General features: G+C 37.0%; 1 protein-coding gene across 11 annotated transcripts in view; it reads left to right on the top strand.

The window, feature by feature from the left end:
- The first annotated feature begins 2,128 nt into the window (after positions 1-2,128).
- Positions 2,129-18,132, top strand: part of LOC131258310 (DNA polymerase lambda) — a 77,015-nt gene continuing 61,011 nt past the window's right edge. For 3 of the 11 annotated variants that reach the window (XM_058259546.1, XM_058259545.1, XM_058259544.1), the window contains exons 1-5: positions 2,132-2,333; positions 6,299-6,436; positions 12,435-12,845; positions 13,611-13,686; positions 13,792-13,922. In XM_058259546.1, the coding sequence (XP_058115529.1) occupies positions 2,223-2,333; positions 6,299-6,436; positions 12,435-12,845; positions 13,611-13,686; positions 13,792-13,922 (867 nt within the window). In that variant the 5' untranslated portion in view covers positions 2,132-2,222. Of the gene's footprint in view, positions 2,334-6,298; positions 6,437-12,434; positions 12,846-13,610; positions 13,687-13,791; positions 13,923-18,132 lie in introns of all 11 variants that reach the window. The other 8 variants (XR_009178058.1, XM_058259547.1, XR_009178057.1 and 5 more) reach the window with 6 other exon arrangements.

Here is an 18,132-nt window from a genome sequence, read left to right as displayed (position 1 = left end):
TACTTATTATAGGCTACTTCATGCCACCGAAGGAGAGTTCAGTCCGACCTGAGGGAGATAGAGACTTCAGAAGAAATTTAAGAAAATTTGGTTGCATCCGAGAAACAAATTCGGTCCAACCGAAGTATGTTTAGTGCGACTAAAAGCAAAAATTGGTGTGACTAAAGCATAACAAAGTGTAAACTTTTGAAGTCATTTCAAAGTCGATGCGAATCAAGTCTATTTAAAGGGGTATTTTAAGCTTTTTTAAGTACGAGTTAGGGTTTAGAAGATAGAGTAAGGAGTAGCAGAGTGTCTACATAGACATTCTTTTAATCTAATCTTTCGGTTCTAAGTTTCTATTTTCATGTTTTTGTTTGAATTTAGTTCAATCATGTCTATGGTTGGCTAAATCTCTTAGTTAGGGCTAAGAGATGAAGCTTGTAGTGGTTTTTAATTTCTTAGTTTACTTTGATTCAAACGTTTGGTTTGAATGTTGAATAACTCATGTATATTGGTTTGAATAAAGTTTCAATTTTAGTTTACTTTAATCTACTGTTAACTTCGAGCACTTTGTATGCTTAGGAAGGCTAAAATTGATTGTTTATATATTTTGCAAGGGTTTAATTTGTAAAATCCATTAATCTATCGTAGACTAAGGGTACGATAGATGCTTTGAATTCCCTACGATCAATACTTTAGTGCCTTATGTGCGAACTGAATTAATTTAAGTTCAAATCTGTTTTAGTTTTTGAATGATGAATTAACCGCTCTATTATATAACTGGATAGGATAGAACTTCGATTCTTATCTAATTGAATCAAGTGAATTAGACATTAAGAATGGTTATGAGTGAATCCTTAGTGCTCTAATATTTTGATTTATTGATTTCTTTTAAGTGTCAATAATTACTTCTTAAAATCCAATTCCATAGTTAGTTTTAGTTCTAGTTCTAATTCTAAAGTATTCTAGAGAACACATAAATAAAAGTTTGTTAATTCAATCTCGATCTCACTGAGTTAAAATTACATTGCCACCTTGCACTTGGGGTTATCATCATTTTGTATAAATTAGGTAACAGAGCTAATGTTGAGGATTCGAGTTTAAATCTGAGACATGAAGAGTAATGGATCAAACGTGAAGTATGAAACGGAGAATTCAACAAGAAAAATAACTTAAAACTATAAAAGGTGAATATGAGATGCATTCTAGTTTAGAAAGGGCTGCAACATCCACTCCTTGGTGTTGATGTGCATCTAACGTCCATGAGCGATAAAGAATGGGAAGAATTAGATCAGAGGGCAAAAACCACGGTCCAACAATGTTTGGCGACAAAATCTTGTGGTGATTTTTTCATCAAGGACATTGTATAACACGTCATCCGCCAAACATTGTTGGACCGTGGTTTTCGCCCTCTGATCTAATTCTTCCCATTCTTTATCGCTCATGGACGGTAGATGCTTCTCAATACCAAGGAGTGGATGTTGCAGCCCTTTTTGAACTAGAATGCATCTCATCTTCACCTTCCACAATCTTAAGATTTTGAATCGTCTGTATCTAAAAAAGCAATTTTATAATCTAAAGACGGTAGAAGGGTTGGATCTTAAGATCAAATCAGCGCATTTAATTACATACTTTGCAAATTGATGAGTATGGAAGTAAAGAAAGAAGATAAAAACCAAACCATTATTTTGTTAAACTCTCTTTCAAAGTCTTATAATGGCTTCGTAATCATTATGTGTCAAAGTAGAGAGTCCATTGATGTTAAGACTTTTATCTCAACCCTTCATTTGAAGTGTACGGACGTCATTCTCTCCTTTGTTTCCTGTGATGTGCTCCGCCTGAGCTTTGGATATGCTTCCATTATGGGTTCATGCCTTAAAATGAGCTGGAAAAACGGATGGACGGTGTGGATAAGACACATACATTCAAGATGGGACCTACAGGGTTCACTCAGTAAGCTATTAGGGCACTCAGTTACTCGATACATCCACGGTGGACCCACGGAGTTTGCTCAGGACGCTTAACTCAGCAATTGTGATATAAACGGTTCAGATCATTCGTATACGAAACGAGATCAAAGGCAAAATCCCAACGTATCCAGTAGAATTGTCTTCTTCTCTCGTACTTTCCACGCGCCCATCACGCGTGTCGTTGATCCCTTATCGACACGCATACACACGCACAGTAGACTCGTTGGTTTCTTTCTTTCAAAAAACGAAGAACAAAATAAAAGAAAGAAAATGGCGCCGAAAAAGGCGAAGAAGAAGGAAGCATGTTCTGATAGGCAAGGAATGTTCAGTGGAATGGTTGTGTACTTAATAGATAATGGAGTCCAGTCACGGAGGTTACAGGTCTTTCTCTCTTTTTATTCTCTTGCTTTTGCTTCCTTTTCCTTACTCTCTTTGTTTTTTTTTTTTTGTCGTAATCGTCTGTTATGGCTCAATATCTTCTCAATTTCATTCTTTATTATTTTTTTCGAAAGAAAAACAATCAAAGATAGATACCCAAATGGTTAATTTTAAGATTTTTCTCATTACAAGTTGTAAGAAATGTAGAAAACTATGCTAGCCCTGTATTCACCGGTGTCAGCATTCCATACAGCCCCCCTCCTGCGTCTTTCCTAGCTTTCCTGAATATTGGCTTGCAGATGCCAAAGAAAATGTCCCATGATCGAATGGCTGGCATCGTCCTGATTTTAAATCCTTCGCCCAACCAATCACGGTGGGGCGTAGAAGAACAATATTTGTCATTGAAAGATGGCCTCTCCTGTAGGAATGCTGTTCCTGATGAAAAATGCATGCAGTTAAAAGTCAAACATTTGTAGGATACAGTCTTTTGTATTTATTTGGGATGAACTCCTGCGTTCATGAATTCCGATGTGGGAACATTTTATGCTGCTTATCAGTTTTTGGTTCCCTTCTAGAGATTAAAATGGAAGATTTATCTGCCTTTTCTGAGACATTTTCATTCTAATTGTTTCTATTACTCCTTGTGAATTCCTACTTTCATCACTGCCATTTCTTTGAGAAGGGGTGGCTTTGGAATCGGGGCTTGAACTATGCTGCTTCATCATGATCCATGCTTAGTATCCGGCTTGGGTCTTAATTGCCGTCACCAGGTTGGGTTGATCAGGCTGGTCAAGAAAATGTTCCTTTTCTAATAATTATTTTTTATTGTAAAATAAATAATAAAATATTAAAAAACCCCATAAAAATTACATCTTGAAACTACATAACCCACTATAATCACAGCTAGAAAAATATGATATATATTTTTTTTCTCAAGAAGACCATCCCTTTTTGTGCTCTCACAATTCACAATATCCTTCTTCTTCTTCAATTATCATATAAATAATCAGAAGAATAAAAATTGAAAAGAATATTTTCTGAAAGAAAATCCTCAGTCTTATATGATCTTCTTCTTTTTCTTCAATGATCATGGGAACCAAATCAGAAAGACAATATTTTCAGGAAAAAAAAAACTCATGATCTTCTTTCTTTTAGTGTGGATGGAGAAGAAAGAGTTTAGGACCTTTAGTTCTGGGTTACAGGATAGAAAATATAAGTAACTTTTGGCCACCTTTTTCCAAAAATTGCCAAAATGCCCTTGCTTTACTTTGTTGACCATTGAAACATGGCCAAGTCAACCTAGACCTAAGGTATTCAATAACAGTAATGGTGGCTGTTATAGGTCCTCAAAAAAAAATTTCTTTATCTTTTTAGAGGAAGAAATTGTATTGGCTCCGTAATGGTTGTTATGGGCCCATTTTTTTTTTTTTTTTCCTAGAATGGGGCATTACATCTCCGTATTGCATAATGGTTCCCACCATTACTGTTACAGCCATTACATAACCATTTTTGAATATCATGCTGAGACCTGAACTGCCTTGGAAAATCAGGGTTGTGTCACACATGGAGGGCCTGCCTGTTTTTCCTGTCTTAGTGAGCAGGCTCGTGATCTGGTCAGGTTGATTTGTGAGTCCCAGGTTGACCTGCCTTGTTTGAATATTATGGACTCGCATCAGTGCATGTGGTTTCATGCATTGATTGCAGTATCAATGGTATTGGTATTGCACGTCACCACTATGAAACGCGAAGGAGCTATTAAATTCCCTGATATCGTGTGATATGCATCAATATTGCACGATATATTGCAATATATCATCGAGCCTCCTTTATAAAGTTCTGTTGTGTCATCAATACATGTAATATGTATCAATGATACAATAACAACTCCCCCCTCAGAAATTTAAAAAACCCAAAAGACTCAAATAAGTACCATTTTCTCTAAGAGATTTTTTGTGGGATATGTTCTATACTATGTTTAGGCAACATCTTTTGAGTTGTTCTCGAAAAAAATCTCGTTTTTTGGTGTGGAAATTGAGGTCAAAGAGCAGAAACAAGCTAGAACCTATCGGAAAGATTTTTGTTATTTTCTTTTATCCTATTTCAATTTTGCTCATAATTGGTAGAAACAAACTAGTAAGCCATGATTATGTATGATTTTCATGCAAAATCAAGGGTTTGAAGCTCTGGTTTTCAAAATTTGAGAAATCTCCAATTCTTCCATTTTCACCAATTTAAATTGCAAGTGATATATATATATATATATATATATATATATATATATATATATATATATATATATATATATATATATATATATATATATATATATATATTTGTATATGAATTATATGGACTCATTTTGGATATAATTATATCACTTCTCTTAGACAATGCATAGTTTAAGACCCTATGCGAAGGAAACTTATTATGCATACTTGTTTTCTGTGATCTTTTGAGTTCTAACCATGCAATCATGTCTCTTTTAACCTCTCTTGAAGTTCCATTGAAAATTCCATCATTTTCTCAATGTTTCCCTCATAGAGTGACACATTCCCTAATACATGTGACATTTCCCATGCTATACTAATATGTTTCAATATGCCAAGGGGTGCAATATGTGCATCAATGCCAATACAACAAGCATTAGTCGCATGGTAAGTGAACCAAAATCTTGACCATGCATCTGGTGGGACCCTTATATGGACGGCCAAGGTACTACATCTACATAAATTGGATAATCCTAGTCATTTGATTAGACTTTTGCCCCTTAAAAGTGGGCATGTTGGACCCTATTGCCTTTTAACCATTTGTTTGAAGTCATAGAAAGATAATTGTGATTGTTCAATTTTTTATGGTGTTTCTAGCATAGGCTTTACATGGGAGGGCCCACGAGATGTGTGATCTCAATTCATTGACCACACAACCATGAGAGGTCAGTCACATGGAATTACACAGTTTCATCATAACAAGTCACAACCATCTTCCTTGGAAAAGCATATGCTGTCAGATTTAGAGCATTGGGGAGAAGCTAGGGGTGGCGATGAGCTCAGTTGGCCTGCCCCAGCTCACTCTGCATGGCACAACTCAGTCAGCTTGGTCTTGTGGGGCTACGGCTTAGGCCCTTAAACTTGGCTAGGCTTAGGTTTGGGCCAATGATGAGTGTCCTAGTCAGGCCTGGCCCGATTGTTAGCCCTAAAGTAGTGTATGCCTATTTTTTGTAGAACATCCTAGCCATGAAAAATGTAGGTCACAACATAAAATTCACATGTTACGAAATCATGGTGGTCCGCTAATTAGGCCAGCTACACCATTGAAATCGGGACTGATAGAGATGTTAAAATACTACTGCAATTATGAGAAAATACCATGGATTAAACCTATATCTTAGTGTAGCAAGACCTAGATCTTATATATAAAATAATAGGAAGGAGAAAGAGACTGAAGGAACAAAGGGAGGAAATTTGTAGAACAACTTGCTTTCTCATGATGAGAGGTGAGACAATAAATAGAATTCATTCCATAAGTTTACAGCTGTACATATTCCAAAAATAACAAATCCTTATCCTATAAGAAAGAGTAGAACATAAGGACAATGAAGTATACAATGGATAGTGCACTCTTTCTCATAGTATGGTAGCTTGCTAGAGTATTTTAACATCTCTAACATGGACAGCCAGTGGTCCAAATCAATGCATGTTTGTGGCTTACCTATTGTGCCCCACTCTAGGACTCAAGGGATTGGGGCTGGGCGAGGGCCAACCCCATCCTGATCCTAGCATGGACCATTGCCACCCTAGAACAAGCCACTCTATTTTGGCAGATTGCACTTGCAAATGTTAAGTCATGGTTCCAAATACCCTTCTTTTACTCCCCTTTTCGATTTAGGTTCTTTTCATTGTTTTTAAGAACTTGGTTTACAACCATGTACATTCATGAACATTTTATGTTGCGGTCCTATACTCCTATAGATTTGGAAGCAAAGGCTGATGCAAATGGGAGCTGCAGTTGAGGATCGCCTTTCGAAGAGGGTCACTCATATTTTTGCAATGAACTCAAATGCCCTTCTTCAACATGTGGGTTGTGAACGTTTGAGGCGTTTTAAAGGGGTGTGTACCGTTTTTCCATTTCTTGTTATGTAATCAATGTTGTTTTATCTTGGACAAAGTTTCTTCACCTTTAGAGATTATATTGCATCTAAGGTATGTAACAAGGGCATGACACTTTTTAGTTTTCATGCCATGTTGACATATGTCTACATGACAACGTGTCTTCGACACTCATGGGCACAACTCAATGCATAACCCCAATGTTTAGCTTCTTATTATTCTTTTGGTGTATGTTTTTTAAAATATCTGGTCAGGTCTATGATAATGATGATGATGGTATTCTTTAAATATACAAAATATTAAAATCTAGGTTTAATGCTAATTGTTTCCTTTTTTATGGGATGATCCTTGATAGAGTGGAATGACAGAACAAGATTCATCCAGTCGACCTCAATTAATTGGGTTAAGGCTTAAATGATGATGATGATGATGATGTTTCATTTCCTTTTTTTTTTTTTTGGGATTGTATTTACATTCCTAATGAAATATACTATTTCAATATTTGATATATTTACATGGACATGATGGCGAATGAGGCATCTTGATTGAATTTAATTAAACATATCCAACACCAAGACCCATGTTAGTTTCCAAGTTACATTGCTTCTAGGGAAGTTTTCACAATAATTTTTGTTTCTTTACATCAATGCATGAACTGATGTATGTAGTTTTCTCTTATCTTCCTTCCAATGACATGGTAAAATTTTAATTCACTATTTTCATTCACAAGGCTTTTTAATATACAAGAAGGGGAAAGGGATGAATTAATTTAAATACTCTCCTATGCATTAAGAGCTATGCCCAAAGGTTATTGGTTAAGGATGATGAGATCATGGAAAGCTGGAGAAGCTATTTCATTGTTAAATGACAATCACTCTTAAGAGCTTTTGAATTGATGAAATCATAATTCAAATGAAGCCGGAGACCATCGATACTTTTGTAGGATTAGGCTATTTGAAGTGAAACAAGCTTTGAGAAAGATGAAGGCAGGAAAGGGCCTAGGACTAGATGGTATACCATCAAAGGTTTTGGAAGTGGGTGGGAGATATTAGTTTATTTTGGTTGACGAAGTTTTTCAACAAGATTTTGAGATCGAAGAAAATTCCAGATGAATGACGGAAAAGTATTATGGTACCTATTTACAAGAATAAACCTGACATACACAACTGCATTAACTATCATACGATTAAACTTATGAGTCATACTATGAAACTTTGTTAGAGAGTGATTGAGCAAAGGTTAAGGCATAAGACGAATGTATCAGAAAATCAACTTGGATTTGTGCTTGGAAGGTTGTTTACAAGAATTGTCTTGTTCTCGATATCTTTGATATTTGTTTGATTATTAACTCCATCACAGGTATATGCACTCAAATATGCTCTATCGAGTATCGTGAGGCTTTTATTGATTTTGGAAGCAAAACACATTCTAGGTTGTGGTCTGCCATAGGCCTTTGATTATATTCCTTGGGGAAAAAAATCCTTGATTAAAAGGTAAAAACCAGAGAGAACTAACCTATTATATGGTACAGAGTAGCTGATGCAAACGATGTGTAAAGGTTTCAACATTTTAATTTATGAATCTTCATCTTCAGAGTGTCCAAATCATCGATTAGGCTGAATTACTAGCGATGGCTTAGGCGTTTGGGTCTCTCGTTTAGTTAGCTGGGTGTCTGGATACTAGCAAATGATGCACATCATGTATCTTGAGAGGCATCAACTTCAGATAGCCATGTGGCCTTATGGCAACCACAAGCATATGTCATTTTGGCATTGCCAGGGGTCTCAAATGCCAGAGATGATAAAGAAATTCATCAAAACTGCATATAAAGTAGGGAGTGTGATTCCTCTAAGGGGGAGTGCGACTTGGAAAGGTGGAGCTTGACCCCTCATGCCATAGCGTGTGGGGTGCCACTAAGACTAGTCGTAGCTAGCTCAAAGTGTGGTGTGAACCGAAGTACTTGACCTAGAGCAATGGGTGTGCGACTTACAATGCCTTGGCACGGGGGGCAATTCGAGATAAAGCACGAAGCCTATCGGACTGCACATTCAGGGGCGTGGGACCTCTCTGAAGGAGCAAGGAAAGGTACAATACCTTTCTTCTCCAGTCTAATCAGGTGCATATGTCCACCTTGAAGAACCTCAGAGAAGGTTCGTGAGGCGCTTACTAAAAAGTAACTAATTCCTTCCATGCTTACCTTGCCTAGTGTTTTAATTAGCTTTGTATTGTAGCCATGGTATGCCAAAATGGTTATGTAATGGTCTTGTAATGGAGCGTATGGGGCCGGAATGGTTGTAACGATCATTACAGAAAAAATGGCCTTTAACGCCCTGTAAATGCTACGTACATATGATACGTGAGGACACAGTTTTTTTCCTCCTTCCTTGCTAGTTCAGCACATTTTTGAAAATGGTGGTAACTCATCCTCATCACTTGTGACACCACAATACATCAATCTAGATAATCCAAATTGTGGGTCCTATTGTGGATGAGGCATATAATTTACATCCACTACATAATTGTAACCATCTGTATATGGGCATTCAAGTGTACGACTAGAGATTCATTACAAGTTTAAATGGTGTGAGGCTTATAACAAATTGATGTAGGACCGATGCCTGAACTCAAATATTGTGTGAGATCAACTAACAAAATTAAATTAATTAATAAAAATCACAAAACTTGCTACAATCATCACAAATGCCAAAATTCCAAAAGGAGATCATGCATAATTCAAGCCTAAGTTACCAAGTATCATCCTACAAGACTATTAAATAAGGAAAACTAGGATCTAATGGATGTAGGAACATCCAAATAACATAGGATAAAGCCTATTTCAAAAGGGAATGTCTAATACTTCCTAAGGTGAAATTAGGGTTTAGGGAAATCGGGAAAAACTTGGAATTAGGTTTAATGGAGTAAATTGGGTAAAAGGGTTTAGTTACTAGGATAAGGGAATTAGGGTTTTGAATGGAGGGAATGTAGGGATTTGGGTTTAATTGAAGAATGTGAAGAATTATGGTTTGGTAATTTGGGGAAATAGGAAGATTTGGGATTTATAGGTTTAGGGTTAGAGTTTGGAGAAGAAAGCGTAGGGTTTTGATGCAAGGGTAGTGGAAAGCTAAAGGGACAAGAGTGGGGTCGTACGGCCAACCCTATGGGTTCACATGTGTGGCTGTACGGTCACACGTATGGGCTAGATCTGTGAGGTTTTGGTTTCTAGGGTTTGGCTCGTCAATAGATGTATAAGGGATGAGGATCGAAAGGATGTTGATAGCTTGGGATGAAGAAGATCGAAGAAGTTGAAGAATACCCCGATGATTGATGAAGGGATGAGAGTGTGGGGTATAGAAGGAAGCCTCACACTTCTGTTGATGAAGATTGGCTTCGCACCAATCTTCCTTCCAATTCACATGGAAGTCACCCTCAAATTACATGAAGATGAGAAAACACAAAGCTTTTTTTTTTTTTTTAAATAATGGCATTAGGGCTTCACACACCCATCTTTCTCTTTTATAGTCTCAGAAAAGACCTTTTACAAAAAGACGCTCTCATATAAGATTCTCAACATAAAGACGCTTAATAAATTAAAAGTTGTTCCCTAATCTCAACACAAATATAAGGTATACCAAAAATAATGAAGCATGTAAACAATCTAAACAACTAAACTATTTCATTGCCTAAGGGAGTCCACGATTAAGATGTTTGATGATGATGATTTGATGGTCCGATCATCGTGTCCACTGATCCAACGGTTCGATGTGTCCATCTAGTTCCTATATGCAACCAACGTGCATCTTCCTAGTGTGGGGCCTTTAAAGATGCATGGACATGCACGTGGGGTCTTCAACATGGTTAGGAATGTGTATTGGGCCAAGTGGGTCCCATGTAATGGCCGTCTAACCATATGAAGACTGGCTCAACCCCCCTCCTCTGGTATGGTGCTCGGATGTCCTCATCACAAATGCTCCCCTTTATAAAACTAATGGTTTCGAAAGATGGTTTTCAAAGCCCCATTGTTCCAACACATATTCCTCTAGCTGTTAAAATTTCATTGGTTTGATTCTCCCTATCCATACTACCATTTGAAAAGAGATTTCAGGGGTTTGCTTGGTCCTGTGAGAGGATCCTCTTACTAAAATTTCATCGGCATTGGAGCCCATACAATGGAGAAATCAAGATACCCCCATTTCACTTCAGTACGGTTGTGGACCCGAGATTTTCATTTGTCTGTTGTTTTAAATATTAATAAAGGAATGTTTCTTACTTTGTCTCAATTAATTATTTTTATTTTGTGTCGATTAATTAAATGACTGATTTAGGGTTTATTTTGACTTACTCTTTTTTTTTTTTTTTTTCATTTTTGTCCTCTTTGGGAAGCCAATGCCATGCAACATTGTAGAACTTGAAACTATGTTTTTGTTGTTTTATTGATGTTTGATATTTTAATTTAAGCATTACTAAGGTAATTTTCTTAGGAACTTGTTGATGTGATTGATTTGGCTTGCATGTAAGCTTGTTTTGAACATACTTTTACTTGAAAAATGAAAGATTTTTTCCTAAGCATTTTTCTTTATTTTTTTATTTTTGTTATTTTTAAATTTATTTTTATTATTTATCATGTTTTTCCATTATGTTAATTAAAAAATGGAAGTACTATGTAGCTTATGTTACATGCTTTAAAAGGGCTGAATGCTACGCTACACACTACACGCTACTTAAAACATTGAACTTATCTCAATCGCACTTCGCGAGGAGAAGTAGGAATTCTTGAACCACAAGCAGCAATTCCTCTAGAGAGAGTCGAATGTGTGTGTTCCAAATGAGAACTTCAAAGGCGTATTTATAGGCTTTGGGGGTAGGTTTCCCACCAAAAGCTTGTTATTTCCCACCATGAAGCTGTTAGGCAGTTATATTATTGCTTAAATCATGGTTTTGACCCTGTGTAGCGAGCTGATTGGATGAGTCATAACTTCCCGTCATTCCAAAAGTCAATGAACACTACCCTCTTGAGTGAGCATTTGCACTCCTTAAAGCGCGCCCCACGCCCCTTACTGGCTGGGTGTGTAGGGTGTCTTTGAGGTAGGCATTTGCTGAAGACTTATTTCCGTTTACCAAAGTTTGTGGACAGGAAAAATGCTGTTTGTGATCATCAACCGGAGAGTTACAAAGCACATCACACCTTAAGACTTACTGCCTTTGCTGAAGTTTGGGAAATCTAGTGATGATGCCAAGGCTACGGCTGAAAGGTTGCAAATGGTACATGAAGATGTGAAGATGAAGCTTGAGGAGTCTAATGCAATTACAAAGTAAATGCTGAATGAGATCAACAATTTAAGAACAATTTGAGGTGTTAACGGCTGCGACAGTGATGTTGCATCTACTGAAAGAGTAGTTTCCCGTTGACACAATGACACATACCCAAAGTGATGGAAAAGAAGGATTGGAAAGAGAGTAATGGTAAAAGTGCTAGTTGGCCAAAGGAATTGTAGGAATTTTTTGTATGTTAAGAGTTTTTCCCCCCTTCTCTCTCTTTTTTATGCAATGTATTTAACTTTGGATGATAGGTGGTTTTTCTTTTATATAAATATGTGAGCTTTGTAATAGGCATTAACCCTTATTTGAAATATATACTTGCAAGAAACTGTTCCAATTCAGCTTCTTGATTTATTCTTGAGAAGTGGACAGAAAAATCTCTTAAATTATTATCTTCATGTATTTGTTGGGGAAAAGACTGCATGGCCGCTGTCTGCACCAAAAGTCAGCTCACCCATATCCCCCACCATTTTTAGATGGTGGGAGGAAATCCAATGCATCTTTCAAAGTGAGATTATCAAAATTTCATTATGAAATGCATGTTAGACTAAAGAATCATTGGACTTGGAAGATGCATCTGCACCAAATCTCCGTGTATACTGAAGTCAACCTCTATTTATTATATATATTAAGGATTCTCACTAACCTTACTGGGAGTTTTGATACTCATTGTTTGTTGCAGAGAGTACTTCATTACCAGTGGCTGGAAGACAGCTTGAAAATAGGAGAAAAGGAGCCTGAGGATTCATATCATCTTGCAGTAGAGTTAGAAGGGGCAAATGAATCGGCACAGTCATTGGAGATGTGTTCTGAATCGGCCAGAGGTAATCGTTCAGATAACGAGTTATCTCCTTGCAAAAAGACCAGAATTTCTGATGATTTAGAAGTCACACGGGCGGGGGAGAGCGCTGAAGACAAAGAGCCAGGTGACATAGGATGGGACTATTTGGCAGCACCAGAATATCGGATGATTGACATGAATAGTGGGGATGAGGCACCAACCATTGCAAGTGGTTATACTGACCCTTCCAGCCATCATAATTCTGATGCTGATGAGTCTAGCACAAGTGTCCTAGATGCTGGGTCAAATGAAGTAAGGTCCAATAATCATATTATGAAAATCAAGATTTTGGTTATTTTGCATGTGTGTTAATCCAGCACCTCCACATGCCATCAAATGTAATATAGTTGACACATTTGTGCAACATCTTAGCTGTACATCAGGTGTGCCCCATCTTTAGATGGCCTGACCCAAAAATCAGGCAGATTCGCTCATTGGGTGGGCCACAGAGGAAGAAACAAATGGATCACTATAAAGACATGGCGAAGGTTTTTTAAGCCTTCCATTTTATTATTTTTTATTTTGAACATTTTTTTAGCCTTACATTTGTTCTGAACATTGTTGCAATGGACCAGCTTGATCCTTCCATTTGTTCTGAACATTGTTGCCATGTTGCATTATGTGGTGGGACCCACCTGATTGGCCAACTTGGTTGTCACACACTGGGGCAACATTGTCACACGTGGCAGCCTGTAGGGTGAGATTTATCGCTAATTGGACTGTCCAACGCCAAGGAGTTTCCCTGTATCGTGCTTTGTGGTTTGAGCAGCATGGTTTGGGATTGATTTCTGGTTTGGTTATGCTGCTTTGAATTAGTTTTTGTTCAGTTCTGTTTTCATCATCTACTTGGTGCTGTTATATTTTGCACTCTTTGATGTTTTTTTTTTTTTTCTAAAAAGATTCAGTTGCCATTCATAAAAAATAAAATAAAATTGACAGTGCATCCAACTGCATCCCTTCCCAAACCTAGGTGAAGTAAGCCTCGAGTTGCTCTCTAATTTGGTTGGTGTTTTGCAGTCCTCATTGTATAGTGCACCTGATTTAAACAGGAACATGACCGAGATATTTGGAAAACTTATCAACATTTACAGAGGTAAGACTGCAGACAGATTGTTTTGGTTGACATATAAGTTCTTATTCTCATTATACTCATGTGCTTCTTTGATGTCTGGGTAATTTGGTTATTTGCTTATGAAAGCACTAGGAGATGACCGGAGGTCATTCAGCTACTACAAGGTTATTCCCGTGATTGAAAAATTACCTTTCAAAATTGAAAGTGTCGATCAGGTCAAACACCTGCCAGCAATTGGAAAGTCAATGCAGGATCATGTAAGTCACTGCTTGTTGCTTTAAGGTTTCAACTTTTGACTTTTATTGCTTTTAGTAGTAAATGTAAGTTGTAATGAATCTTTACTTTTTATTCAATTCTTTCTTGATATTATTACTCTTTACATGCAGGATGCTATCTTGCCTTTTAAATTTAATTATTCTTTAGCAGTTTATGAGTGTTTTTTTCCCTTCTCGTGAAATGCTTTATTACTGTTGTTGCAATTAAAATTGTAGTTGGACCCAGGGATGGGCTGACTGCATTTGCCTTAGGGTGTGCACTGGTTGTGTGTTGGCTCTTCTACTGGTGATGCACCCCTGTCCTTAAAGTGGTGGGGTAGTGTCTCTAGTGCTTTTACTTTGAAGACACTAGGGTGCTCAAAGCAAAATTCCCTGTGTGGGTAGTGTGGCATAGTTAAATTGTAGAGTGGGGCCTGATGCATCAAGAGTATCCGTCCATCTAATCGAGGCCCCAAGATGGACCGAACTTGCTGCTGATTGGATTGCGGGGCTCAAAAAACCATTTGGATGACCACAAAAGTAAATGGTTGGACTGTGGGTCCCACAAGTCCAACCTACAGCTCTTTTATGATTTTTATACTAATTATAGCAATTTCTCATTATTTTATACGACCATAGCAATGCAGTTAGACAAGAGTGAGTATTTGTTAGGAATTTTAGTATTGTGAGTCAGTTGCTTGAGACTATGATAGTATGAAATCGTGAAAGAGAGAGAAAAAGAGGACAGTCAGTTGCTTGATATTGAGACAGTATGAAATCGTAAAAGAGAAAGAGAGGAAAAGATAAAGAGTGTTAGTTGCTTGATACCGTGACGGTTTGAAATCATGAGAGAGAAAGAGGGAGGGAGGGACTCTATACAGCCTCTCACGCTGGGTCTCTTATTTTATTATATTAGGGCTACCACTTATTTAAATTAAATTACAAAATTGCCCCCCCATTCACTTAAATGCACATAAGAAAAGCTCATGGGCCTAAATTCTACACCAAAATACACTCTGGACCAGTAATAACAAAAGCCCAATAGTTGAACGGAGATAGTCCACAAGTGGGATCACAACGGTCCAATTCAAAACTCCCCCTTAAGCTGTAGCATAGGTATTGTACATGTCCAGCTTGGATATAAGCTTTTCAAATTGGACTTAGGTAAATAAATTTGCAATCTAATCATGAGACGAAATATATGGAGTAGAGATTTCTTTATGAGAGATCTTATCCCAAATTGAGATTTCTTTTTAATCAATACCCACCAAGTCATCTCTTGTAACTATAATATATCAACGAGCATAATCTAAGCATACGTAATTTGTTGAGAAAATTAAATGATTTATTTCTCTTCAAGCATATGTAATATGCCGAGAAAATTAAATGATTTATTTCTCTTCAAGCTATATGATATTACCACATTGCTGAATTTCTTAAGTTAGGCTCTTGGTGACTGTTTCAATCCATATATAGATTTGTTTAATCTGCTTACCTAGTTACCTTCGAAAACTCCCCCTGAGCAACAAACCCACGAGATTGCTGTATATATATCTCTTCTTATAAATCCCCATGCAGAAATGTGTTCTTCACATCAAGCTGAAAGAGAGGCCAATCATGGTTGACAATTATAGAAATAACAACTTGGACTGAATTAAGTTTAGCTACTGGAGAAAAAGTATCAAAATAATCCACTCTATAAACTTGAGTGTAGCCCTTGGCTACTAACTTAGCTTTGTAGATGGACCCATCCGGCAGAAACTTAATTGTGTAAAACCATCTACATTTAACCGGTGTTTTACCAGACTGAAGATTTGTTTACTCCCGCGTGCCATTGGGTGCATCCGTGCATGACACTCATCTCCTCATACATAGCCCTTTTCCAGTTTTTATCCAATAATGTACATTAGGTGACACGTCACAGTTTGATTATCATAGGATGAAACCTACATTAGGTTTCACGCCACAGTTAGATTATCACTTTCCTAATCATCATGGAATGGATCATCTACAACAAGCGCCACTACATCATTGTTAAGAGTATTGCTTTCCCTGTCGACAAGGAGTGGTTCATTTATGACGTACATCAACATCACTGTTAGACTATTGCTTTCCGTGGATCATCTATAATGGGTGACATGATATTACCATTATACTATTTCTTCCCTTGTCGTCATGGTATAGATCATCTACAATAGTTGCCATGACATCAAACCTAAGAGGTTCACACCATTTAGATAAGGTATGGATGAAGAATGGATGATGTTTACATGGTCTGGATTGTAGCATTAGCATGGAGATCATGACATTGTAATGATAGTGGTGTTAAGGTGATGGCGTGTTGATGTTGCGGAGATGAAGAGGGTGGTGGTGACATGATGCTGAAGCATTCTCAATTCTGGAAAGACACGAAAGTGTAAAGGTTTTTGAAGATAATGGTGACATGTTGATGTTGCGCAGACGAAGAGGGCAGTGGTGTGCTGACATGATGGTGAAGTGCTGGAAAGACATCGAAGCGTAAAGGTTTTTGAAGATGGTGGTGGTGACATTGTGGAGATGAAGAAGATAATGGTGACATGATGGTTTTCTGTCATAGCAGACGCTTTCAGGATCTCTCATCCCCTCAGGATCTATTTATAAATTGGGACTTCAGAGGGATGAACCCTCTTTACCTTTACAAACTTTGATATGCCTTAGATCTCAAAAGTCTATAAACATGCCTTATCCATGCACCCAAATTGATCCAATCCTTCTACTATCAAGTTGTCATGCCCCAAGTTCAGCAACTAAATTCGCTCGACCTAGATCCTGCATCCAGGGGACGGTACTCAATTTTGTATGTTCAACAATCTACCAATTGAATAAATAAACTAATAATACTACTACAAAACATTCACATATAATATCTTAAGTAAAGGAGGAAAAAAAAAAAAAAAAACTAAGCATCTGCAAACAATCATCAAGTACTCTGTTGAGGTCCTATTCCTGAAGGTCAACATTGAGAAAAAGGTTGAGCTCGAGAGCTTAGCAAGTATATTCCAATGCAAATTTTTTAAAAAATAATGCTCGTTCCAGATTATCCTAATTAAATAAAATGCCATTCAAAAGGTGGCATGCATGACATAACATATAACCACTACATTTTTGTATAGAAAGTAGTCATTAATAATCAATACAATTTTGTAAATATTAAATTTTTAGAATGCCAGGTCATTTGAACTGGTTGGCCAACACTCTCTCAAACTTACCCAACCTCGATCAAGGGATGACCATTTATATGTTAGCTAGTCATACTACTACACTTGGCCTGCATAAGTGGCCTGTTTCACCCACCCGTCCTTGATCAATGCAGGTTCTAAAAGGTACCAGTTGGGGTTTAGGGACTTTCAACCCAAGGGTACCTATTTTTGCTTTAGGGATTTTCAACCCAAGGGACTTGATCTTCCTATCTATTTATGCTTTAGGGATTTTCAACCCAAGAGACTTGTTCGCCATACCTATTTTTTGACATTCCAGATACAATTAATAAATTTTCAAAAATTAACAACGCATGATTTTTCCCAAATCACTGTTTTCAAAATAAAAATAAAAATTCAGACGATCAGTTCTACTTTGATCAAAAACTCGACACCATTGAACATGTGATTTTGGAAAATTTACTCAACAATAATACACAAACCGTCTCCAAATATCACACTTTTTTTTCTTTTTTTTTTTTGTGATTTGACAATAATTCACAAACATGTTTTGAAAATTAACAAACTATTTCCAAGAGTTTAAACACTTTCCGACCATTGCAAATATGGAAAATCTGCACACATATTACCATAAAATAAAATATGAAAATGCAAGATGATAAGAAGCATCGCGATACGGAAATTCTGTACTTGTACTTGTATTACAATAAAATAAAATTTGGAGATGCAAGATAACAAGATGTATTACAATTTGGAAAAATCTGAATAAAATAAAATTTGGAGAATGCAAGATGATAAGATGAATACATTCTGGAAAAATATGTAAATGCATGTACAATTAAGAAAGAGGGCAGGATATACTCACAATAATAAAAAGGACAACTCCTCTCTCCTCTCTTCCTCTCTCTCTCTCTCTTCCTCTGTCTCTCTCTCTCTCTCTATCAAAATAAAATTTAGACGATCAGTTCTACTTTGATTGAAAACTCGACACCATTGAACATGTGATTTTGGTAATA

Source organism: Magnolia sinica, chromosome 10 (assembly GCF_029962835.1).
Source record: "Magnolia sinica isolate HGM2019 chromosome 10, MsV1, whole genome shotgun sequence".
In the NCBI taxonomy this organism is placed as follows: Eukaryota; Viridiplantae; Streptophyta; class Magnoliopsida; order Magnoliales; family Magnoliaceae; genus Magnolia; species Magnolia sinica.
Note: the sequence above shows the minus strand (reverse complement) of the source record. Positions and strands in the feature narration are given on the sequence as shown.